Here is a 26548-nt window from a genome sequence, read left to right on the forward strand (position 1 = left end):
AGAGAACTGCTATGTCTTGGTGAGAAGTGATCATATCTGTTTTATTGGTTATACAAAGTAGTATTGTTTACAGTTAATAATCCACGCTCGGTGTGTCTTCGCAAATGGTCTGTTCCCCCACTTTATGACATGGCTGGGTAGGGAAAGAAGACAACATCAATCCCAAGTAGATGCCAGAGTTCTCTCCAGGCCCACGGGAAACACACAAGAGTCAGTTTTGCTGGTAAAATATGATCATCACATCTGGTCTTGCAGCAACTCTTTTTGTTAGAAAAGCGATGTTACAAGACCCTCACCAGAGTCAACCCGGTAAAGGCAAGGGATGGCTTTGCATGAGACCAAGAGCCTATGACTGGCCTCTATAGTTAGAGACGGCAGGAAAGCACAAAAGCAGGCAGATGTTCCCACTGAGTGGAGGCCGGTGACGGAGCTGACACTTCCCACCAGGCTCATCTCCCTTCCAGTGTCACAGACAAGAACCCAGAACCAGCGTCTAGACAGGAGGTCCGTGCAGACCGGCCAGGCTGGCTGGTGGCCTGGCTCTGCTACTGCTCCAAGATCGTGTGCGGGAGGGTGCTAAGCTCCTCCTCCTCCTTCGGATATTTGTCTGACACTTTGTTCTTCATGGTAAAAATCTGGTTGATCTCAACGAATGTCCTGCCCTTGGTCTCTGGGACGACCATGAAGATGTAGATGGTGGTGAGGAGACAGATGGTTGCAAAGATAATGAAGCTGTAGGGACCAAGGCCCATCTGTGGGGAGAAGGATCAGCAATGGTAGGGTGTGCTACAACGCTCTGGCTTGGTGGCTTGGGGATGTGGGTGATGCTGGGGCCTTGGGTGCCACTCACTTGAATGAAGGGGAAGATGAGCCCCACAGTGAAGTTAGAGAGCCAATGGACACTGCCTCCGATCATGTAGGCGGCTGGCCGGGAGGACTGCAGGAAGATCTCAGTGATGAGCAGGGCAGGGATGGGGCCTGTGGGAGGGAGGACAGAGGGATGAGGGAGAGGTATGACAGGGAAAGGGTGCAGAGAAGAACATCAATCAAACATCAATCAATGCTGTTTGTGGGGGAGACACTTTCCTGGATGGCACAGTGGCTTACAAAGGGTCCTTGAGCCCACGGGTGTTTTGGCACCCTAGCTACCTGACCATGGGGGCAGTGAGTATCTGCAAGACACAAGACTCTGTGAGGTGGCTAAGTAAGGATGCTGGGCAAGTCATAAGGACGACAGGCATGATGGATGGATGGCAGAGGCAGTGAGGATGCAGATGCAGGTCATAAGGATGCTAGACATGATGGACAGATGACAGAGGCTGCCTGTGCAGCTCACTCTGCCAATCAAACATGGCAGCACTGTCAACCCATAGTGCTAATTACAGCCCTTCCCATCCTGTGACACTTGGGGTCACATCCACCCTCCCTGGAGGCACTCAGAGTATCAAGAAGGATCAGGATGTGGGTCACTGAGACCATGAAACCATCCAAGGGATACATACTGGGTCCTAAGGCGTGTCCTATGACGTAGACAATGACACAGACAATGCTGATATAGGGCATCCAGGAGATGGTGTTCTGTAGGGGTGGAGAGACAGGCAGTTAGTTTGTAGCAATGCAAAGGTCATCTGGGGTGGGCGTCTCAGGGACCTCAGGGCAGAAATGGCACTAGGATCTGGGAGGAGCCAGCAGCGACTCTGCTGCACAAATTGATGAGATCTTAGACGTCACCTGAAGGGGAACTGGACACACAGTCCCTTGACATCTGACAATGACTATACCCGCAAGGATGAACTCATGCTGGTGCCTGGTCCCTTTACTACAGTGAAAACATAGGCTGGGGACAGCATGCGTGTCACTTCTGAGCAGGGCCACCAGCTCAGCTGGCAGCTGCTGTGTTCATCTTTTCCTGAAAACGCCTCTGGCCTTCAAAGGGGCAGAACTTTTGCTGGACCTTGTAGCTAAGTTACTAACATGCTTTGAGATCATGGACAACTATGTACTTAACCTGACCTCCTACTGTGTGCTCAGCCTCGGTAAGTATATTCTCCCACTAAGGCAGCAATGGTACCTGACTAGGCCTTGATTTCCTATGAAATCAGCTCTTAAAACCTAAGCTTAATGCACTGCTTTATCCTCGAATTTGTACATGTGTGTATGTGTGTGTACACGTGTGTTCGTGCATGTATGTACATGTGTGTGTTTTGTGGTAATCATTTGCTGAAAATAGCCAAAAGGCCAAAAGCAAACTTGAACAACAAATATCTTACATGTGTTGGAAGTAACATGTGGATTTAGGTTGATAGCATCTGTGTGTGGTTTTGGATGCTATTCTAGTCCAGTTGGGGTCAGTATATAACGTGTTCCCTTGTAAAACTCTGTTAAATTTTTCTGTAAAAATAGTTTGAGGCCAGCCTGGTCTACATAGTGAGTTCCAGGGCAGCCAGGACTACATAGAGAGACCCTGTCTCGAAAAAAGAAAAGGTACCCCTCATTCCAGTTCAATCGCATATTTCAATAAATACAATCAACACAGAACAAAGCCCTTTGTTAGAGACAGGCATCAGAAACGCACACAACACAGGCCATAAGCTGCAGACAGGTCGGGGACACAGGTGAGATAAGGAGAACTCCAACATGGCCTCACTCTTGGTTTAAAGAACCCCGAGAGGGTCTCTCTCCCGTCTCGTTTCTTGATGTGATGCCACCTTCTCTGAGGTCCCTTTAAATGGATTATCAGCACAGCGCTCCTTACCTGCAGCGCCAGTGCAGCCGTCAGCACTAAGCAGGCTATGAGGCAGGTGGAGAAGCCGACGAGGAGTAGGAATCGCCGTCCCCAAAGCTCTACCACAAAGATCTGGAGGTGTGGGAAGGAAGACTGTGAGCTTCTAGACCCCGTGCCCAGTGTTCTTGTGGGACAGAGTACCCCCGCCAGAGGCTGCCGTCTCAGGAATAGCCCTCACTCTCCCTCAACCAACTTTGGAGAGGCCAGGAGGAGTGTGTGCCCAGCCACTGGTGTCTAAATAATTGTACGTGCAAGCACAGAGGCATGTGTCAGTGGCTGGCCCCTGGAGGGTCTGGCTGGGTTCCTAGGCCCCAGCTGCCCACTCTTAAGTGAGCGCTCACATCAAGAGCCACAGTCCTGTGGTTCGAAGCTTTTGGCCTCCTGCAAAGAAGCCAGGTACTGGAGTAAACGAGAGATTCTGTCCACACGGAGGCGTGGCTGGCTCCTCTGCCCAGGGGCCAAGTCTCACTAAACAGCGAGTCATGAGCTCCCAGCAGGGCCTGTGCAGAGACCCTGCACTTCTGCCATGCTGCCATGCTCAGCAGCCCCAGAGAGAAGAGGTTAGGGCACACTGTGGGCTCCGTGTTAGGGGCCCATGGCTGCCCCCCCCCACACACTAGAGTCAGGGATATGCTTACAGCAGAGCTTTGAGGCTGGGGCGTCGGAGCTCAGGGGGCACATTGCAATCCAAAAGCCCAACTCTGTCCAAGCTGGGAGCTTTTACACTCCTCAGATATCCCTCCACCCTTGGTGGCTTAAGGGACCGTCGCCTGGTGGACACCCACCGTGAGGATGGTCATGAACACATTGACGGCCCCAGTCCCGGCCGTCACATACTGGACGTCGTCGCTTTTCACGCCTGCGCTGAGGTAGATCTGATCGGCGTAGTAGTAGATCTGGAGGAGAAGCATGGGGCGTTGGCAGAGGCCCTCGGGCATAGGATGGCCAGTGGCCCACCACACCCCAACCCCTCTTCGTCAGCACCCCAAGCTCACAGGATGCCCGTACCGCGTTCACTCCCGACAGCTGCTGGCCAGCCATGAGGACAATCATGGAGATGAGTTGCCAACGGAGAGACTGCATAGTGAACAACTTCCACACAGAGATGAAGCCCGCCGCCTTCTCAGCCTCATCCTCCTTCCGGATCTCCTCCATCTCTAGGTGCACGTCTTTCCAGCCTCGGAGGGTCTGGAGGGCTGAGCGAGAAGAGCACAGGGCATGAGCTCAGAGCCGAAGAGCCCGGGGCCCCAATCAGGAGGAAACCGCCACAGACCTCACCTCTCTCAGCAGCTGCCTCATTTTTCTTCTGGATCAGCAGGTAGCGGGGGCTCTCGGGAAAGAACGGGAGGAGGAGGAGCTGAAGGCCTGCGGGGACTCCAGTTAGACCCAGGAGAACTGGCCAGCCTGCAAAGCAAGAGCTTACGGTCACAGAAGCACGGGAGAAGTAGAGACCTTTTTCTCCACTCTCTGAACGGTGGCAGGCACTCTGAGCCATCGCCCTGAGAGGGGAATGAGGGCTCTTTGGGGACTAAGTGTGACTATTTCCGTGGATTGTCTGGTGGCTATTTACACAGTAGCTGAGGCATGACTAATCACGGCACATCGAGGAGCTGGGCAAACAAGAACATCTGGTGGTGTCAAATGTGGGCACGGACATGGGCAAATGGCAGGTCTCCGTGTGCCATTATACAGACCCGCATTGTCCTTTAGAGACCAGCCGGCTGGAGCATGCTGAGACCGACCCTGTCATCCCACCCCAGGTATATACATGTCCAGAGACGCTTGTGTGGCTCACAAGGACACCTAAACTGGAGTGGTCGGAGCAATACTGATAAACTCAGAAACAAGAGCAACAGTAACGCAAACACCCATTATATTCCACAGAGTGGACACAGTAGTCATCCCGTGACCCTAGGATGTAACTGACTACCGAGGCAAACAGCGATGGCGTGGACAGATCTGTCCAGCGTGACATGGAGCATAAGCACTCAATGTCTAGTGAATGCCCTTACATCACTTTCAGAAGCTGGTGAAAAATCCACCCTACCATCTCCAATGGTGATGAGCCTGGACCCAAAGCAAGACGACGACGGGGGTTTAGGTTAGCACAGGGATTGCCCTCAGGGAAGGGAGAGGCTGTTGAGGGGCTCACAGCAGCCTTGGGATTCCATGCAGCTCTCTCTTGACCTGGGGAGTGGTCTTGGAGCATCTGGTTTCTTTGTCTTTCTTTATGTTTACTGGGAATCAAGCGTGATGTGTTCACAATAAAAATAGCTATAGAGCGAGCTGGACGGATGGCTCAGAGGCTAAGGGCATTTGCTGCTCTTGCAGCAGATATGGATCTGGATTCAGTTTCTAGCACCCGGACAGTGGCTCACGGCCACCTTGTAAGGGAATTTCATGGCCTCTTCCAGCCTCTACAGGCACCAGGCATCCACGTGGTGCACAGACAGACAGACATGAAGGCAAAACGCCCATTTGCATAAAAAATGGAATAAGTGGCTACCAAGACAAATGAGCAGTTCTGCCCCCTGTTTGAGTCATCTCTGGCTCTCTTGCCTTTTCTCCTGTGCTCTGGGCCAGTGATGTCATAGGCATGTGTGTGCCAGCTACCAACCAGCCAATCACAAAGTAGCTCACACTCTCTTAGGGAGTGGACCCAGTCCAGCCCCATTTTACACAGGCAGAGTCTGGGCCCCTTGCTGAGAGCACTTAGTCCTTTGGGAGCAAAACTGTATGCACACAGGCTGAATCGTGCTTGTGATTACATGGCTGACCTTGCCCATCCAATTTAAGGAGGTTATAATCACCTGACGGCTGTTGAACAACCAGTCATGTGTTTCCTTCTGATATAGGTCTCATGGAGTTCAGGCTGGCCCGGAGCTTGGTCTTCCTGTCTCGGCCTCCTGAGGGCTGGGATTTCTGATGTTCGTGCACCATGATGGCCAGAGTACATGCACTTTGGGCTTTGAGTTTTTACATTTGTATTAATTTACCTATTTATTTTATGATATGTGTGTGTGTAAAAGAGGGAGAAAGAAAAGAGAGAGGAGGGAGGGAGGGAGGGAGAAAGAGAAAGAGAGGAAGAAAGAGAGGGGGAAGGAGATGGGGAGGGAGGGAGGGGGGAGGGGAAGGAGTACCATAGAGATCATGCAACGAGCAGAGACAACTTATGACATCACTTTCCTCTCTACCATGTGGGTCCTCAGATCATCCCATTTGGCAACAACATACTGAACCATCTTGGCTTTTTTTTTTTTTTTTTTAAAGAAAATAGAATGTAACTCAGGCTGGCCTCAGACCTACTGTGTGTCTCAGGCTGACTCTACGTCCCTCAGTCCCTTTCCTTTACCTTCTGAGCCCCAGGATTACAGCCATGCGCCACTATGTCCAACTTCCCTGGTCTTTTGTAGTTGATTCCGTAAAAAAGAGACAGGCCAGGGATACCCTCATTTAGCTGGAATCTTCCTCAAGATACACGCGAACCTCTGAACTTTCACCCCATCTCATAACCCATTGCTCCTGGCCAAAAAAAAAAAAAAAAGACCTAATTTCGCCTAGAATATGAGTATCACCCAACGTCAAGTTTGGCTCCTGGATGAACCACCACTTTCTAGGCTGGAGCAATGTCCTTCCACCTCCTGCTGCCCCTTGATCAGAACTGGGCCCCAGATCATCGTGGGACCCTGTGCCTATCTCCCGTGCCCTGTCTGTGACAAGTACTGCTGTCTCCCATGCGAGCCACGGTCACCAGCCCCTGGGCCCCTCCGCCTAGCCCCCTACACTGTAGCTCTCCTCACCAAGGCACCAATGGTCACCAGACACTAACCCAGATCCCACTTCTCAACCCTGACCACTGTGCAGCCTTAATCGCGGGTGCCTTCTTCTTGCGCCTCCTCTCACTGCGCCACCTGCTGGCCAGCCCTGTTATAGCGGAGCAGCTGTCCTAAGCCAGGGGTCACACTGAGGGCTCTAAAATGGGCTAGGTTAAACCGCAGCCTTGCAAGGCAAGAAAGTCACAGACAAGGGTGGAAGTCTAACATTGTCACCCCTTTCAGTTCCCTAAAGGCACAAAGGATTTCGACATTCTTGTCTCCTCTGCCCGGGCCTAGAATGTTCTCTTCAGGACAGAACCGCCCCTGCCCTCCTGCGCAGTGCGATGTAGCGGAGAGTCTGCTCCTGTTGCCTGGGGCTCCCTGAGACTCAACCCTAGTCCATTGATTTTAGGTCCCAGCTCCTAGGGATAACGTGGCACCTTGATGGAGGGGTCCTGGACACATGTAGGGATGACAAGAAGACAGGGGAGCATGGCATCTCGACACAGAGCCAGCCAGGCTCAGGCTGCCGGGTCTGAATCTTAACAGGACTTTGCACATGTTTCAATCTGCTGAGTTTCGGGTTCTGTATCTGTAAAATGGGTATGTTTAAAGTACATGACCTCCTGAGGCCGCTGAGAGAAACAGATGCGCTGTTACAGAAGACATGGCGCCTAGGCCACGGCAGGCATGAGCATTGCAACCGGCCTCCCTTCCAGAGGCTTAAGGCTCAAAAAGAAAGACAGGGAGGAAGGAGATAAAATAGAAGTGATGGGGGTAGGGCTGGGCCCAGTTGGGAGAGTGTTTGCCTAGCATCTGCACAGATCTCCAGCACTGCATAAAACAGCGGTGGTCTTGCCTGCCTGTAATCTCAGGGCTTGCTGGGTGGCGGTAGGAGGATCACCAGTTCAAGGACACTCTGACTACCACGTGAGTTTGAGGCCAGCCTGGCTTAAATGAGACCTTATCTCAACACGGGGGTGGAGGTGGCAGTGGGGTGGCGGGGTGGGATAAAGTGTCTTGAGACTGAGAAAGAGGAGGCAATGATGCCACTTATCAGAGTGCCTTCTGAGAGTGCGGACAGTCACTTAGCAGTTCAGGGGAAACAGACCCTTCCTGTTGAGAAGCCTTGCTGTCTTCTAGAAGGAACTGTCACCACATGCTTGTTCAGGCAAAACCCGTGTGGTTAGCTCCGGAACAGCCGAGTGGACAATGGACTGTCTCCACTGGACATAACAGGGAAGTCAGAGGGCAGAAGCTTCCAGGAATGGTGCTAGGTAGCAGCTTTGGGGAGAGGGGGCGGGGCTGGGGCCTCTTCTCACCATCCTCATTGGCCAAGAGACTCCGAAGGCCGAACAGCTGGGCCACAAGGATGCCGACAGTGATGAAGAGTTGCGGGACCACTCCTAGAGCCCCTCGCAGGTTTTTCGGGGCCAGCTCCCCTAAGTACATAGGGACCACGTTGGAAGAGATACCTGGAAGGAGAGTCACAGTAAGAATATAAGCAGGAAGGCTGGAGAGCTGACTCAGAGGTTAAAAGCGCTGGCTGCTCTTCCAGAGGGCCTGGGGTGACTCACAGCAATCTATAGTGAGATCGGGTGCCCTCTTCTGGTGTGCAGGCATACATGCAGACAGGATACTGTATGCATAATAAATAAATCTTTAAAATAAAATAAAAAAGAACACAACCCGGAAAATGTCTGGTAGAAACCAACTGTGTCTTCGAAGACTCAATGTACCTTGCCAGGTGAACTATCTAGCCTGCCCCCTACCAAGCCCTTAAAATGGGGATAATTCCGTTGGTAAGTGCTGCACCCCCGAGAGGTGGTGGACCTCTGGCCTCCACACACAAGTGCACACCTGTTCCCCCTGCCTCTCACACACACCCTCCTGTAACACAGTGAACGAATGAATGAATGAATGAATGAACGAACGAACGGCCCTTGTAAGTACCTCTTCTATTTCTTAGTTCCTTAAACATCAAGGAAAGAAATCACATGGGCGAAGCTCCTGACAGGCGTATTCGCTTCTTGACTGTGTTATCTGGGGGTGCAGCCCAGCCAGACCCTACATCCTTGCTCCTGACTGGCCCAGGTCATAGAGGGAAGAGGATTAGACACGCCCCTCTCCTTCCCCTCAGAGAGAAAAGAATCAGTCATGGGAAGGCACAACAGCCCTGCCCACTGGCTTACTTTCTGGGGACAGCACATGGCAAGAAACTCCTGCCTTAGGCAGCTAACACACATAGCAGGCAGAAGGTTAGACCCAGGCCAGCCTGGGATACAAAGGGGTGCCCTGCCTTAGGAAAGCTTTGAGTGGCAAGTTAACTCAGAAGAAAAGCTTAAAATGTAAAAAATAACAAATTTCAATATATATTGTATATATGCATTGCTGGGATTTATGTATGCTGAGGCTGCTCTGAACTCCACTGTTTAATCTGTTTTTAAAAGATTTATTGTTTTAGTAATGTGATTTGGCATGTGTGTTTTGTGGGTGTGTTTACAGGCATGTCAGATTCCCTGGGAGATGAATTTTATAGGCAGGTGGTTGTGAGCTGCCCGACTTGGGTACTAGAAACTGAACTGAGCCATCTCTCCAGCGCCCCCCCCCCTCCCGCCCGCTATGTAATCTTGTAAAATTTCCCATCATGTCAAAATATGACTCTTTTAGGAATAAACAAACTGGGGGCTGGTGGGATGGCTCAGTGGATAAAGGCACCAGCTGTCAGCTCTTGTGATCTGGGTTCAGTTTGCAGGATGCACATGGCAGAAGAAGAGGGGGATGCACATTGCTTCCCCCCACAAAATAAACAACTAAATATAAAAAAACTGAGAAACAAAAATGCAAGGGCCAGAGAGATGGCTCAGCAGTTAAGAGAACTGGCTGCCCTTGCAGAGGTCCGGAGTTCGGTTGGCAGCGCCCTCATCAGGAGGTTCATAACACCTGTAACTCCAGCCACTGCATCCCCCTTTCTCTGCAGGCACCTGCACTCATGTGCACACATCTCCTCCAAGCTGCCCCCTCCCCCAGTTCAATAATAAAATAAATATAAAAAAAGTATAGGTGGGGCACTGGGAGGTGAGAAGAGTGCGTGTCTAGTGTGCACAGGGCTTTGGGTTCCATCCCCAGGACAAAAAGACACTTGTGGTTTAGCAGAGAGAGAGAGAGAGAGAGAGAGAGAGAGAGAGAGAGAGAGAGAGAGAGAGCCAGGAAAGAAAGATGGTCCACGTGTAAAGGCTCTTGATACAAAACCCAACAACCTGACTTTCATTCCCCCCCACCCCGCCCCGCCCCGGGGACCCACACTGTGGGAGGAGAGAGCTAACTCCTGCCAGTTATCCTCTGACCTCCGAAGCAAGCAGTGGCAGATGTGCCCCTCACGTACACAAACACACTCAATAAGTACATGTAAAAAAAAAAAATAACAGCAACGACAAAATGAGAACAAGTACAAAATCCTGGTAAGCTTGTCTGGATTAAGTACGTTTACGTGTCTAGAAGCACTCTCTACTTTGGATATTTTCGGGGGGAGGGGTCTTGTTATGTAGCCCATGTTAGCCTCAAACTTGAGGTCCTCCTGTCTCAGGACCCCAGGGCTAAAATTACAGGGATGCCGCTCTCCTGGGACAGGCCCTGCAGACCAAAGTGGGAAGACCCTAGAGTAAATTTGGGGCGGGACAGGGCGGGCATGAGGAGGGGGCGTGGCGTGGAGGGGCGTGGCGTGGAGGGGCGTGGCGTAGAGGGGGTGGAGGTGGGATGGGGAAGCAACTGTAATATCTGCATTCCTTCTGGCCAGGGAAAGCCTTCAGTCCTCTTGCCAAGGAGTTGATCAACAAACAACAAACCCATGAACTGTGAGAAAGCAAAGCGCAGCGACCTTTGCTCCCCAGTCACGGCTGGGCTGTTTATTGTTTCCTTCTCGGGTGAGCAGGTGGCCTGAGGAGCTTCGGGAAGCTGCCTGTCATCCACTGCATGGCTAACTGAACACAGGGGCAGCTTTGAACATCCAGCCGGCTGGGCAGTGATTCTACAGCGGATTACAAGAGCCCTCTGCCGGGGGCCTCACCCCAGTAGCCACGGGGCACCTCCCTCCCGCGGGCCATCCACGCCCCTGTTGCCCAAGGTGCTGATAATGGAGCCACTGGTCGCTGCCACGTGTGATGACCATGTGTGATGCACACGTGCCACCATGCCCTTCCTGGGAAACACCCTGGAGGAGGTCAGCTGGATGTTTCTCAGTCCCCGGGCTGGTGGGAGGTTTTGTAATTTTGTTGATTGTTTATACTTATTTACTGTATAACTATAATTTATCATTTGTCTCATGAAAACGACAACAAAAAAAAATCCAAATGGCTACTGTTAAGACAGACACTAAAGTGATTTGCAAAGACGTGGAATAATGTCACCCTTCATAAGAAACTTTAGTTAAGTCTACTTTTTTTGGTTTGTTTGGCTTTTTGTTGTTGTTGTTTTTGTTTTTGTTTTTTTAAGAGGCAGCATCGTAGGGAGAGCAGCCTGGTCTTGAACTCAGCACACTTGGCAGTTGCATTGTTTTGTTTTCTGGCAGATTATCTTTCATGAAAACTCTGTGTGTGTGTGTGTGTGTGTGTGTACACGTACACGTGCAGATCCTCTTTGATCTGCCCCTGTGGGCCATGGCACAGGGGTACTACACTCCCAAATAAATATGCAAATGAAAAAATGAGGCCAACGTTGGCTAGAAGTATGCTTTTTGAAGTATAAAGTTGGAGTTTCTGCCCCCACCCCCACAAAGGTCTTAGCCAAGTGTGCCAATGCACACCTGTAATCCTAGCACTCGAGAGGCTGATGCAGGAGGACTGCTAAAAGTTTGAGGTCAGTCAGTGTGAGCTACAGAATGTCTCAAAAGCAAACACAAGCAAAGAAAATCAACAAGGTCTTGCTACACATAAATGTGTCAGCCTAGCCTCAAACTGGTAATCCTCCTGCCTCAGCATGGCATGTGTTAGAGCCTCCATAGCCACAGGTTAGGATTTATTTCTGTGTGTGTGTCCTGCCTCTGAGCTCTATTCCCCACCCTCTCGTTACTTTTTGTTTTGCTTTGAGATAGGGTTCGTCCAAGCCAACCTTGAACTTCCAATCCTCTTGCCCTTGCTTATCAAGTAGCTGATATCATAGGTGTATGCCACCAGGGCCAGCATCTGTCACGATTCTTAAATTACATTTATTCTGCCCCCACCCCACCCCATGCATTCGCAAGCACACCATACATATACATATTTAAGACATTTTGGGGGAGCTGTGCTTCTATCATGTGGACTCGAGGTAGAACTCAGGTTGTCCATTTGGTGGCAAGTGTTGGCATTTCATCTAGGCTCCGCCCCACAGTTGCCTGGCAGCAGCCAGGTGTGCTGACTCACTATAAAAGGGGCTGCTCGCCCCCCTCCTCACTCTCTGTCCTCTTGCTCTTGCTCTCTCCTCTTACCCTCCTCCTTTACCTTCGTCCCACTCCCCTCCCCCTCTCTCTCCACATGCTCATGACTGGCCTCTACTCTCTCTCTCTCCCTCTCTCTCTGCCTTTCCAACTACCCTCTCAATTCCCCTCCCATGCCCTGAATACATTCTATTCTACACTATGGCTGGTACCTCAGGGGGAAGACATGCCTCAGCATGGGCCTGCAGAGGTGCCCCCTCCCCCCACACCATACCGTGCCTCCACCAAACATATTCCTGGTTTCTCTTTCTTTTTATAAAACACAACAGTAAGCCGGGCGTGGTGGCGCACGCCTTTAATCCCAGCACTCGGGAGGCAGAGGCAGGCGGATTTCTGAGTTCGAGGCCAGCCTGGTCTACAAAGTGAGTTCCAGGACAGCCAGGGCTATACAGAGAAACCCTGTCTCGTAAAAACCAAAAAAAAAAAAAAAAAAAAAAAAAACACAACAGCAAGTACTTTGACTTGATGAGCCATCTTGCCAGCCCTAATTGTGGAATTTTAGCTGTGATTTATTGGTCAGAGTTGTCTTATTTATACTGTTGTTGTTGTTGTTGTTGTTGTTGATTAACCTTTCCTGAAAGCCCATGATCAATGGAAAAGAGATTGTACTAGCTCACAGCCGACAACTTCTGGAAGTTTGTTTATCTCTTGAAAAGCCTTTGCAGGGAAAACCAAAGGCAGAGACAAAGACAAGGCTAATGACTGCCCAGGCGTTCTCAGGGGTGGGGGTGGGGTGAGGAGCGTGACTCAGCACTGAGTGGGGTCGGCCCAACACACACACACACACACACACACACACACACACACACACACACACACTCCCATCCTGCAGTTCTTCACTTTGGCTGGCCTGAGCTAACTATTGTAGATGAGGCTGGCCTCAAACTCACAGAGATCCATCTCTGCCTCCTGAGTGCTGAGTCTGTGCTGAGAGACTGAGAAAAAAGCCCAGGTGTGCACCACCTCTGGCAACAGCAGCTTCCAGACTTCTCTGCCTGCTAATTTGCTTACATCCAGCCACGTCATCCCTCCTCCCCACCCCACATTTGGAAGGATAGGTAGAAGGTCACTCTGGCATCAACTAGGAGATGCAGGAGGACACCGGTCAGGAGGTACCCACCCTGCTTCTGAAGGACCCTGAGAGCTGGCAAGGCCACTCCTGACTGGTCACTGGGAAAGGCTGACTGCTGGGAAGCCACAAGTGTAGCTTTAAAAGAGCCTCCTTTTCTAAACAATTAGGGAAGAGCTTTCTAAAACTAACGCAGCAGTTCTCAGCAGCCTAGGCTGTGAAAGCTGTGGGTGAGGTTTACCAACCAGTCCCTCAACCTTTTTTTTTTTTTAAAGATTTGTTTATTTTATGTATGTATGTATGTATGCATGTATGTAAGTACACTGTAGCTATCTTCAGATACACCAGAATAGGGCATCAGATCTCATTACAGATGGTTGTGAGCCACCATGTGGTTGCTGGGAATTGAACTCAGGACCTCTGTAAGAGCAGCCAGTACTCTTAACCACTGAGCCTCAAATTCACCCTCAAATTCGAAACAGGGTTTCTCTGTGTAGCTCTGGCTGTCCTGGAACTCACTCTCTAGACCAGGCTGACCTCGAACTCAGAGATCTGCCTGCCTCTGCCTCCCAAGTGCTGGGATTAAAGGTGTGCGCCACCACACCCGGCTGCTCCTCAACATTTTAAGACCACAAATCACAGTTTAAAAAAATACAGAAATTGGACTGGAGAGACAATTCACTGTTTGCTCTTCCAGAGGACCTGGGTTCAATCCCCAGCACCCCACATGGCAGCTCATAACTGTCTGCAACTGCAGTTCCAGAGGACCTGACACTGTCCGTCAAACAGACACACATGCAGGCAAAACACCAATGCACAAAACATAAAACCAAAATCCCACAACAACCCAGAAATCTATTGTTTGACTTGGCTCTCTTACATATGCACAGATAAATAACTGAGTTAGAATTTTATGAGTCCTTTTCCTTCTCATGACATAGGACAGTCTATCGAAGGCACTGCTCACTAAATGACACTAGCCTCCAACGGGCCATTATCTTAGTCGATGCTGAGATGCTGAGAAAAAAGACCAGGCTGGAAGAATCCTTCTAAAGTCAGGGTTTGTAGTTGACTCAGAGAAAGGACAGCTTTCCTGGGCTAGGAATTGTGGCTCAGCGATAAAGTGATTATTTAGCTTTCACAGGGTCCTGGGTTCAATCCCAGCTTTGGAAAAACTAAGCAAAAGGCAGCTTCCCCTCCAGGAAGCATCGCTGTGAATGAAGATCTGCCTGCTGGCCACCCACAAGGATGAGGAACAAACTCAAGTGTCTGGGTAGGGTCAGCTTCAGAACTCTCTGTGCTTCAAGGCCCCCAGAATGCACAGCTCCCTGGGAGCCACCAGGAAGGGCTCCTTACCTGCACAGATTCCAACCAGAAGTCTGGAAATAATTATTAGCTCAAACGATTGGGCAATTTGGCTGCAGCCCATTAAGATGGCCGGCAGGATGGAGAATATGTTGTTGAACAGCAGGGCCCCTTTTCTGTGGAGGGTAAAAGCTGGGTTAGCTTAGGGATCCTTTTGTTCAGCCATTTCATTGTTCATTCAGCAGCAATCCATTCAGCCAACAAACACTCCTTAATGTCTGCTCTCAGCAGCATCCCCTAGTTACGCAGTGAGCTTCACTGGGCCCTGGAACTGACAGAGGTCAGGTGCATGTCCTGCTGTGGGGGCAAAGGTCAGAGGGCACTGGTGTCAGGGACAGAGAAACATGGACTGAGATACAAGGCCTGGGCTTGCCCCTGAGCCGGAGACCTAACACTTACAAGACTGAGGTATGTGGATTGCTGGACCTAGCAGCACAGGTCAAACCTGGCAGCCCGCAGTGAAGATTGTCTCAGAAACAGACAGGCTTGGCATGTGGCTTGCCTAGCATGTGCCGGGGCCTGGATTCAGTTCCAATACAACAATTAAAAACAAGACAAGCAAACAAAAAATCCGTAAGAATGTAGGATGGAGACCGCTGGCAAGGCCACTCTGCCCTTGCAGAGGACCTGGGTTCAAGTCCCAGTACCCACATGGCAGCTCACAACTGTTTGTAACTCTGGTTCCAGGGGAACCCATACCCTCTTCTGGTCTCCCGGGCATCAGACACACATGCAGGAAAAACGCCCATAAACATAAAATAAAATGAAGAATAAAAAAATTAAAAAGCAAATAAAAAAGGGGCTAGACACAGATTTTTTTTTTTAATTTATTATATGTAAGTACACTGTAGCTGTCTTCAGACACTCCAGAAGAGTGTGCCAGATCTCATTACGGATGGTTGTGAGCCATCATGTGGTTGCTGGGATTTGAACTCTGGACCTTCGGGAGAGCAGACCAGTGCTCTTACCCACTGAGCCATCTCACCAGCCCCTAGACACAGATTTTGTACCCTTCACAGATAGTAATTCAATAAGATAATAGACAAACAGGTGGGTAGGGGATTGGGAGGGTGGGTATGGGGGACTTTTGGGATAGCATTGAAAATGTAAATGAGGAAAATACCTAATAAAAAAATTATAAAAAAAAAGATAATAGACAAACTAGAAGATTCTAGAAATATAAGCTCTAGGTGGCTTTGAGATGGGTTTTTAGATACAATGCCAAAATATAATGCACGAGAGAAAGAACTGATGCTTAAAATGAAGGAAAAAAGTTGGAAAACATAGGAATTAAGACAACAAAAAAGCTAATACGGACTGAGATCGAGGTCCAACAACAGCCTTAAGAAATGCCAAAATTGGGGCTGGTGAGATGGCTCAGTGGGTAAGAGCACCCGACTGCTCTTCCAAAGGTCCGAAGTTCAAATCCCAGCAACCACATGGTGGCTCACAACCACCTGTAATGAGATCTGATGCCCTCTTCTGGTGCGTCTGAAGACAGCTACAGTGTACTTACATATAATAATAAATAAATAAATCTTTAAAAAAAAAAAAAAAAAGAAATGCCAAAATAGCCGGGCGTGGTGGCGCACGCCTTTAATCCCAGCACTCGGGAGGCAGAGGCAGGCGGATTTCTGAGTTCGAGGCCAGCCTGGTCTACAAAGTGAGTTCCAGGACAGCCAGGGCTACACAGAGAAACCCTGTCTCGAAAAAAACCAAAAAAAAACAAACAAACAAAAAAAGAAATGCCAAAATAGCCGGGCGGTGGTGGCACATGCCTTTAATCCCAACACTTGGGAGGCAGAGGCAGGCAGATGTCTGAGTTCGAGGCCAGCCTGGTCTAGAGAGTGAGTTCCAGGACAGCCAGGGCTATACAGAGAAACCCTGTCTCCAAAAACCAAAAACCAAAAAAAAAAAAAAAAAAAAAAAGAAATGCCAAAATATAAAATGTTATAAAAATAAAAAAATATCATAAATACAGTGCTATTAGAAAGAGACAAACATAGCTGGGCATAGTGGCTCATGTCCTAAACTCATATCATATGATGCTGTGGCAGGAGGATTACCTTCTAAAACCCTGCCTCAAAAAACCAAACACTCTGGGCAGTAGTGGCTCCCTGCTCCCAGGAGGCAGAGGCAGGCAGGCGGATCTCTGCGAATTCGAGGCCAGCCTGGTCTACAGAGTGAGTTCCAAGGCACAGAGAAATCCTGCCTTGGGAGCAAAAGAAAAAAAAAAAGCAAATGGGGCTATAGAAGAGGTGGCTCAATGATTAAGAGCACTGGCTGATCTTCTGTGGGACCCAGGTTCGATTCCAGGCACCTACCTGATGTCTCACAGCTGTCTGCAATTCTGTAGGCAACAGGCTTGCACACAGTACATATACATACATGCATACATCCAGACAAAAGTATAGATAGATAGATAGATAGATAGATAGATAGATAGATAGATAGATAGATAGAATGAACCACCGTGTCCACAGAGGTTTCAACAGGGCTTCAAGACACATAGACACATCCATTCTGTCAGTGATTCAGGGGGCCTGGGGTTCTACTACCACGGCCTCAGACAAGATAAAATAAGCAAGCAAGCAAAAGCCAACTAAAATTCCCATCAGGCTGTGTGTGTGTGTGTGTATATGTGCGCGTGCACATGCGCGCTCGCTCGTGTGTGAGCACACACACACATACATATTTGAGACATTTTTGAAAACCACAATCTCACTATGCCATGTATGATGGCCTAAAACTTTAGACTCTGCTGCCTCTGAAGAGCCAGGATCATAGCAGTGTGCTCCTGGCTCAGCTATGAACGTACTTCTGGAAGCTCTTTAGACAGTGTTTGGCACACAGAAACCCTCCATAAAGTAAGTCGCTGTTGCTGTTTTTAAAAATATTCATGGCAGCTGCAAACAAGTGAATCCAGGCTGACTGAATTCCAAGTGGTCATCTCAGTGGGCAGGGCTTGCTTGCCCCCACCACCACTACCGGTTTAGAGTTCACTAGTGTTGACCTGTGTCCTGCAGATCTGACTCACACTGGGGGCCGGCAGAGACAGCTTTGGCTTCACACTAACCTCACGGGACAATCCCAAGGTCTCAGGTCCCCAGCCAGAGGTTGTATACTTAAGGAAAAATAACGATTTATTTATACATTTAATTTTATGTGTATTGAATTGTTTTGCCTAAATGTATGTTTGCGCACTGTGTACGTGTGTGCCTGTGGAAGTCAGAAGAGGGCGTCGGATCCCCCGACCAGGAGTTCCAGGTGGTTGAGCACTGCCATGTGGGTGCAAGTGCTCATAACCACGGAGCCATCTCTCCATCCCCAAGACGCTTTCCAGGAGGACTCAAGTTTCACAGCAAGGTCCCAGACTCTGGTCTCGATTCAAGATCATGACTGGGTCTCACTTTGTAGACCAGGCTGGCATTGAACTCAAGATCCTTCTGCCTCCACCCACTGAGTCGAGAGATTATAGTACACTCTACTGCATTTGGGTACTGAACTCTTCCAAAGTCAAAAATCACTAAAGGGGAAGTGGTTTTTGGTTTGACTGAAGCAAAGGACATGGGGTCCTGTGTCTTCTCTGACACATGATGTTCATTCTGGGGGGATGTCCCCAGCCATCCCTGACACCTATGCCCTTTGTCTAGGGCCCCAAACATTAGTCCCTGTCCAGTTTCTTTGAATGACCCCAATAGAAAGGAAAGTTGGCCATGCTGAGTCTACCCTCCCCTTATGACAAGTTTTAGGCCCATGTTTAAAAGCTGATGAGGGATATTTATGAGTCTGGGGTAATAAAAATCTATCTGCCCTAACCGGGCAAGCGGGCACGTGATGGCAAGCCCATCAATTGGGAGGAAGAAGCAAAAGAAGTCAGGAGTTCAGTATCACCCTTTGAGGACACAGTGAGTATGAGGCCAGCCTGGGCTACATAAGACACAGCTTTGGAAACAGGAGCAGAAGCTGGGGAGACAGCCCAGCCAGTAAAGGGCCTGTTGTGCAAGCTTGGGGATCTGAGTTCTGATCCCCAGAATGTATCTTAAAAGCTAGGCACAGTGGTGTGTGGGACTGGAGCCTCAGGAAGAGAGAGAGAGAGAAAGAAGAAAGAAGCTTTGGGGACTGAGGGGGACAGGTGCCATGAAGAGAAACTTGACAGGCTTCTGGGTCACACCGACCAGTTAGCCCAGCCAGTCGGGCTTTGCTGCCTCAGGGGGCCATGCTGACGTGATGACGTGTGTCACCCCCCGAGACTCTGATGAGGCCCACCGTCAGTGCTGCCTCTGAGGGCCGTGAGTGAGTGGGTTGGTGGTCCTGAGAAGGCTGGGCACTGAAATTCCCCAAGATTCAGTAAAAATATGTTAGGAAAAAAAATACTGAGGAAGAAGGAGATGAGGAGAGATGGCCTAGTGGTTAGGAATCCCTGCTGTTCTTGCAGAGGACCTGGGTTCAGCTCCCAGCGCTCACGTGGCAGCTCACAACAGCCCTGCATCCCAGTCCCAGGGGAATCTAGCGCCCTCTTCTGACCTCATCAGGCACTGGGCACACAGGCAGCATACCTACTCACATGGAGGCGGAACACTCATACACGTAACATAATAAAAGAATAAATTAAAAAAAAAAAGATGAAAAGCAACTGAGGAAGGACATTCAACGTTTACCCCAGCTTCCATGTGCACATGCAAACACTTGCACTAGCACGCTTCACATACCAACACCAGTAAGTGTACACACACACACACACACACCCCAACCCACTCATCTCTTACCTGCCCAGTTTATTCACCAAGGTTCCAACCATGAGAGAGCCTATAAAGCCCCCAAAGGGGAACATGGACACCGTCAGGGACCACAGCAGCGTCAAGGTGAAGGACTCGATATTCTCCTCATTTCTGTCGTAGTAGGTGTCATTGTAAAACTGCTGCATGAACTGGGGGGCAGAGGGCACAGACCAACAGAACCAGTTTGTTTCGAAGCAAGAATTGATAGCCATTCAGCCGCTGGGTGGGTCAGCCCTAGCAGAGATAGGGACGGAGCTGCTTGGGTAGTGTGTGGGTTGCGACATCCGTGGGAAGAACTCTGGTAGGCCAGCCCCCCGTGGTGTCTCTCACGCCCTGGAATGGCTGTAGCCTCATGGGTGCTGTGGCCACTGCCCTCCCGATGACTTCACACACTGCCAGGCCACAGAAAGGCACGTCCATGAGAAGCTGAAGTCTGAGGACTTGGTCATTCACATGGCCTGGGTCCTGAAGGGACTTCCCTCTCCTTGCCCTTAAGAGGTAGGCTGTGTTTGTTCTCTGGGGACCACAAACCCCCTCCAAGCCCCTCCTTATGTCAGCAGCCGTGGGTCACTCACCACAGTGCCCTACCTCTGAGGGAGAGTTGACGGCAGCTACGTTGTACCCATATTGGAAGGACGAGCCAAAGGCGGCGATGAGCGTTGCCAGAGCAAGGACCAATGTCAGCTCCTGTGGGAGGAGGGGTGGATGGTGGTGAGGGACCGAGGGAGCTCCCTGCTGTACTTCCAGTGTGTGCATTTGAGTCTACTCTATATCCAAAGACTGACCCGCTGAGGTGACAACAGGCTCTCAGTCAGGCACCTCTGTGTGAGTGTTCTCCTCAGCTCACACAATCCTCCTGCCTAAACAGCCAGGGTACCTGGGACTTCCAGCAAGAGCCTCTGCAGCTGCCTCACTGCAGCTGGCCCTCTGGTGCTTTCCCAACAGTTTCTCACACACCAGGACCCCATGTCCGGGGTGGGGGTGGGGTTCTGCTCAGGCACGTGTGTGCCAGGGCGACGTGTGGGCAGCTTTTGAGGTTGGTTCTCTTGTTCCACCGTTGCATGGCTTCCAGGAAAAGTTTAGGCCAGAAGGTTTACCTGCTAGGCGCCTTCACTAATCTAGACAGCTTGGGCCCTTCCTTCTCTACAAACAAAATCAACAGCCACAGGGAAGACCCTCTGTCAGGTTTGCTCGCCTGCCATGGTATCACTGGCACTGAGAGGGATGCCCGGCTCAGTTGGCTATAGGATAGATGGATGGGTGGGTGGATGGGAATTGGAAATTGGACATTGACTGGGTCTTGTACAGGCGAATCAAGCTTTTTACCACTTAGGGTGGAAGTGGTGGTTGTTGCTTTTGCTTTGCTTTGAGACAGGTCTTGATAAGTTGCCCAAGCTGGTCCTGTCTCAGCCACTCTGAGTTTTTGCATTATAGATGTAAGCTACCATGACTGGTTTCCTCCCTCCCTCCCCCTCCCTCCCTTTTTGAGACAGAGACTCTATATAGGTTTGGCTGTCCTGTAGCTTGTTATGTAGACCAGGCTTCAAACTCACAGAGATCTGCCTCTCTCTCTGCTTCTCTGCCTCTGCCTCTCTCTGCCTCTCTTCCTCTTCTCTGCCTCTCTCTGTCTCTGTCTCTGCCTCTGTCTCTCTCTGCCTCTCTGCCTTGTGCTATTATTAAAGCTATGAGCCACCACACCTAGCCTGTGCCTGACTTTCAAGAACAGGTTGCGATGGTTCTTAGAAGAGTCCCAGGCTTTCAAATCTCTGTCTCCAGTTCCAGAGATTTCTCTCAAGAAGTGAGCTGGCTGGGCTGGGCTGGGCTGGGCTGGGCTGGGCTGGGCTGGGGGCCCTCACAACAGAGGCATCTCTCACTTGCTCAGAAGTAGGTCCCCAGTGCTCCCTGCCTTTCTAGATAACTGCTTTACAATGGCTACCATTACCCAAAAGAAACTGTCAGCGTATCAGCCCTATGAACATCCCTCCACTGCTGACAACTTTTAAGCCTTAGATTTATTGTAACTGTGTATGTGTGTGGGTCTGTATGTGGACATATGCACATGAGTGCCGGTACCTAGAGAGGCCAGAAGTGCCAGATCCCCTACAACTGGAGTTATAGACAGTTGTAAGCTGCCCAGTGTAGATGTTGGGGATTTGATCTGGGGCCTCTGAAAGGGAGCCATCGCTCTTGACGCTGAGCCGTTGCTCCAGCCCCATTGGCAGCTATTTTATTCTCTGATGGAGAATGAGGCTACATCCCACCTGTGGTACCAACACTGACCATTTTGCCCCCCAAGCTGGGTCCTTTCCTCTTTTCTCTCCTGGAGCTATAGGACCAACAAGACTGAGCACCAACTAGCAATGAAAGAGCCTTTGAATTCTTGGTCAAAAACAGAAGTGGGGGCAGGCAGTTTTACAAATCAACCTTCTATTTTCTGGGGTGCTATTAAGTTGCCTGGGATGACCTTGAACTCTCTGTAGCCCAGGCTTCCAGTGTTCCTTGTGTCCCAGCCTTCAAACTAGTAGGCAAGCCTGGGTTTTCTTCATGGTGTGTAATGTGGTGTCCTAACACATATGTATTTGTGAAATGATTAGGACAGGTTAGCTCGTCAATACATTCTCCACCACGCACAGTGGTGAACACAGGTACATATACTCGGAGAGCTCCAAGCACCCACGGCAGGCGCGGCGACAATCAATATGTTCACAGTGCTGAGCACTGATGCACCCACCATTAACGGCATCACCAGGCCCCGATGAGCAGAACCCTCTTCCCCAGGCCCCTGGCAACCGATCTCTTAGTCTGCATCCCCATCTGATAATGCAGCTTGTGTCCTTTGTGCCTGACTTCTGCCACCTAGCCTGACTTCCAAAGCCATTGAGGCCACAAAGCCACAGGCTCCCTTCATCTTCTGGGAGCGGTGAACTGTTTCTTTACATGGTTGGATCATATGGTGCGTGAGTGACAGTCTCACCTAGGCTTTCTTCCTTTTTTCTTCCCCCTCCCCGCCTCCATTCTTTAAAGGAGAGGGAGGAGGAGAATTTGGGGATAGGACATAGCTCAGTGACCAAGCCCTTGGGGAGCATGGGTTCCGTCCTCAGTACCCCACTCTCCCCAAATTACTGGGGAAACATCTTGAGGTTTCAGTAAAGGCTTGACCCTGGGTCCGGTGTGGCTCAGGGGTGCAGGGAAGGAGGCCTCCCAGCCCTGCCCAGTCTATACAGTAAGTGTCACACATAAGTGGGCTAATTAATTAGTCAGTCAACACAAAACAACCGTGAGGACCTAGGCAGGACAGAGGGGAGGTGATCCTTTCAGGACACTAAAGCAGCGGTGGCCGAGACACTTCTCACATCATGTGTTCACTGTCCAAACACTGTTGCATAGGAAAAGGGGGACATTTCACTCAATGGTTCTTAAGTAGTTCTGAGACCTGAGCTGCACAGCTACTGAGGGACAGCTGGGCGCAACTGCTGTCTGGCATCTTCTCAGAACACAAGGCAGCCTCCGCCACCCTGGCTTCTCCTAACCCCCAGGGTTCGTGCATGTAAGGACAGCTGAGGGGCCGGCAGCCGGAGGTCAGCCCAGGCCCCAAGCTGGTGGCCGTCTGGGTTGTTTCCTTCCAGGCTGCTCATCTGCAGAGTGCACCCTGTGGGGACCTCTCTCTTCTTTTTATCTCTTGTTGAGCAGCAGGCTCAGGAACTCTGGTGACCCCGAGCATTCAAGTCCTCAGCCCCAGATGCCTTCCTATCAAATACAGGTGATGACACTCGACCTGTCGGACACTTGCTCAGGCAGGGTGACAATCTCAGACAGGTCGGGTGGTAGCAGCACAGGCCTGGATTCTCACAGCCACCTGGGCGGCTGAGGGAGGAGGATGGCAAGTTCAAGGCCAGTTGAGACAATTTAGAGAGCCCCCACTTAAACTGAAAGGGAGGAAATGGCTGGGGCGGGGTGGGGTGGGGATGGTTCAATGGTGGAGGACTTGCCTGGCCTGCGTGAGGCCCTGGCTTCAGTCCCCAGCACCAGAAAATCAACAAATTACAAAACCAGAACAAAACAGTTCCCAGGTTGACTCTAATTCTGGGTTTTGGGGAGGGATGGATTCTGCCCTCTAGGGGACACTGGTTTATCATACCACAAGTAAAGTGGGCACTGGCTGGGGACATCCCTTGTCATCCTAGACAGCTCCAGGGATATCCCATGCTCAGCGTCAATAGTGAGGTCATCGGCTCTACAAGGCAAACCAAGCAGTAGTATTGGCTAGAGGATTCAGTCCTGGCCAGACACTGCCTGTGCATTGTCTAAGTGTTCCAGCAACCAGGAGGAGGGCGTGGTTATCAGTCCATTTTACAGGTGAGAAGTCACCTAGGTGTGACAGCACACACCTACAGCCCTAGCACTTGGGAGTTAGAGGCAGGAGGATCAGGAGTTTGGGGCCAGCCTCAGATGCACAAACTGTCTCGATAACTAAATTATCGAAATAAAGCGTCTTGCCAAGGTTTTAGCTGCAGCTAAAACGGGGATGAGCTGGAACCAATCACAGGTGCTTCTCCCTCCTAAGACCACGCCCACTCTCTATGCTATAGGCCAAGCTTCCAGTCCATGTGTTATGGACCTTGATAAATAATATTTTGCACAGATGCCGGCTCCTCCCTAGCCACATACAAACAAACGCCGTGGGAAGGATTAAAATGAAAATTCCTTGAATGTGTTCATCGATTCATGTAACATTTTTTGTTTGGTTTTTTTGTTTGTTTGTTTGTTTGTTTGAGACAGGGTTTCTCTGTATAGCCCTGGCTTTCCTGGAACTCTCTCTGTAGACCAGACTGGCCTTGAACTCAGAAATCCACCTGCCTCTGCCCTCCCAAGTGCTGGGACTAAAGGCGTGCGCCACCACTGCCCAGCTCATGTTACCTTCTTGGCGCTGGAAATTTTTCTCAACCAAGGAAATCTACACCTAATCCCCAGTTACACTGTGAGTTTGGCAAAGAAAGGAAAAAAAAATTTTTTTTTTTGACAGACAGGGTCTTTATCCTAGGCTGGCTTTGAACTCCCTTTGTAGCTGAGATTAACCTCAAACTCCTTATCTCCCACCTCTACCTCCCAAGGGCTAAGGCACAAGCGTGAGCCATACCTGCTTCACCTTGGACTTTCTGGACCCATGGTAAGTACTCTACGAGCTGAACCATACTCACCAGCCCAGTTCCAGGCACTTTCCGAGAGCTGTTCCGGTGGCAGGATTCCTAACGGGCATCTGTCTACAAACACTGCACTGACTCCTATAAAACCCCAGTTTGCTGGGCTTCTGAGCAAGCTGCCCTCTTCCAGATAAGAGCATCCCGCCGCCCAGGGCAGGCTCTGCAATACCTGAGCAAGAAGCTGAGCAGTCGACCCCCCCTCCGCACCCCCCCCCCCACTGCTGACAGCCACATACTCACCCCTGTCCCCTCTTGATTTTTTTCCTCCATCGTTGCTCTGCAAGTGCAGCCTGCGGCTCACCTCCTCAAAGTGCCAGCTGTGCTGTACGGGAGGGAAGATATTTAGGCTGCACTTTGGCCGTGCCAACTCTCAGCCAATTGCATTTTTATTGCTAGTCTAAATCAGAATAACCCTTTCAGGCACCGGCAGCGTTTGCCTTGCCTTTCACTTCTGCTTTTAAGTTAAACATGTAGAGTTTGGCTAAGCCAGTGGGTCCCCTGAAACTGTGGACTCAGCGAGGTACCCAGGGGAAACAGCCCCCACTGCTCAAGTCTTCACCAGGCACGGCCTTGAAAAATAACTAGAAAGTGTATTTCTGTCTGGAACACATGGACAGCAACAGCTGTCGCCACCCTATGCCACATTAGATAATGGGCTAACATACGGGCCCGTAAAGGCTTAGCCTAGTGTTTCCCACCACGCTGTCTACAGCCAAGTGTCCCTAGTGGAGAGTCAGTTCTTGCTCAAGCAACCATGATGAAACTGTTATTATTGTCACTATCACTATTATTATTGGTGCTGGAGACTGCGTACGGATTGCCTGTGCTCTAGGGCTGAGCTATATACCCTGGCCTTAGGTAACGGCTATTTGAGGAGAAAACTTTATTTTGTCTTTTTAAGGAACCCCGAGCGGCCCAGAGAGATACACTTTTCAGTATAGGGAAAGTAGCAAATACCTTCTTGTACTCTTCCTTTGCAGGGCAGGCTAAGTCCCCAGAGCCTGGTCTGAGTCCAGCAATCTGCCCACAAGCTGGTCACCACGGGCTCCGGCGCTCAGCACGTGTTCAACTGCTACCGGACTGACCAGACCAGGCGGCCAAATCCTGAGCAAAGTCCCACCAGGCCCGCAGATTTTCATCCTTGTTAGACATGCTCCTTTGATTTATTAGCTGTTGCTCGGGTTCAGTCAGAGATGTCTTTCTTCCTGTCCTTCACCCTTCAGCCGTTTATCAGGAGCCCACTCTGCATCCAGAAGTGTAGATCCGTTCGGGTAGCAATGGACAGTGGGGGCGTCTCCTTCCAGGAAAACTTCCTTGTTTTCTTCCCACACTAACACGTGGCTCTTCAACTAAGGCGTGACGGGGCCAGAGAGTTTCATGTATTTCAAATAGTTTGAAGAAAAACAAAACCTTCCAAAGAAAATGCACGTAAATTGAAGGTGGTGTCACTTACTTCGGGGGCGGGAGTGAGAGGTGGGGTACAGAAATAACGAGCCGAGTTTGCAATCTTGGGAGCGTAGAGAACAGAGACCAGCTTCTTGGCCCTCAACTATTAATCTTCTCTCTGCCTGTTTTACTGTAAAATGAGATCTGAAAGCTGAGGGTTCAATCCCTGCCTCAACTTTCTCAACAGGGTGGGTGCAGGTCTGTGGTCAGACCCTGAGAGAAGTGTTCAGAGTGGGAATCTGGTTTCTGCGCAGTCGCAGTTCAGCGCGACCAACGCTCATCCTCAGTCCCAAGAGCACTTGCGGTTGAGGTGAGCCGGGGAGGGGTGCGGAGGGGCAGGAGCGGGTGGGGGACGGGGGGGGGGGGCGGGGGCGGGGGCGGGGGCGGAGCTGCATGCGTCCCTGTGTCCCCTGGAGGGAGCTGGCGATTCTGTCTGGTCCTGCTCAGCCTGGTCCTCTGGGCTGGCAACTGCAGTCTGCCCCAAAGACATCCCCAGGGCTCTCTTCTCCAAGAGAGAAGAGAAGGTCATTCTATAGACATGTCTTCTGTGTGTCCTGAAGAACCTGTCCGCAGTTTCAGGACCCAGCCAAGCCACGGCCAACAGGGTGGACGG

General features: G+C 50.5%; 1 protein-coding gene across 2 annotated transcripts; it reads right to left on the reverse strand.

Annotated features, from left to right (window-relative positions):
* On the reverse strand, positions 1-26212 carry Slc2a5 (solute carrier family 2 member 5). 2 transcript variants are annotated; one of them, XM_021161400.3, is made up of 13 exons: positions 25447-26212; positions 24730-24806; positions 19877-19975; positions 19277-19437; positions 14499-14623; positions 7923-8075; positions 4064-4189; positions 3794-3981; positions 3571-3681; positions 2756-2857; positions 1503-1578; positions 851-978; positions 1-752 (listed from the first exon to the last, which is right to left on the reverse strand). In XM_021161400.3, the coding sequence occupies exons 2-13, from the start codon at positions 24757-24759 to the stop codon at positions 546-548; spliced, it is 1506 nt and encodes a 501-aa protein (XP_021017059.1). In that variant the 5' UTR covers positions 24760-24806; positions 25447-26212; the 3' UTR covers positions 1-545. The 2 variants fall into 2 exon arrangements, with proteins under 2 accessions (XP_021017059.1, XP_021017057.1); XM_021161398.3 differs by having other exon boundaries at positions 24730-24811.
* Positions 26213-26548: the final 336 nt, after the last annotated feature.

Source organism: Mus caroli, unplaced genomic scaffold (assembly GCF_978045245.1).
Source record: "Mus caroli unplaced genomic scaffold, Mus_caroli_1 scaffold_6, whole genome shotgun sequence".
In the NCBI taxonomy this organism is placed as follows: Eukaryota; Metazoa; Chordata; class Mammalia; order Rodentia; family Muridae; genus Mus; species Mus caroli.

What these genes read in the sequence shown, in the direction of transcription:
- Slc2a5 (XM_021161400.3), bottom strand. Translation starts at nt 24,759, where the DNA reads ATGGAGGAAAAAAATCAAGAGGGGACAGGG. An exon ending in TCTCTTGGCCAATGAGGATG is followed by an intron (nt 4,190 to 7,922) that starts GTGAGAAGAGGC and finishes CTTGCTTTGCAG; the next exon opens with GCTGGCCAGTTCTCCTGGGT. An exon ending in TGAGGCAGCTGCTGAGAGAG is followed by an intron (nt 3,982 to 4,063) that starts GTGAGGTCTGTG and finishes CTTCTCGCTCAG; the next exon opens with CCCTCCAGACCCTCCGAGGC.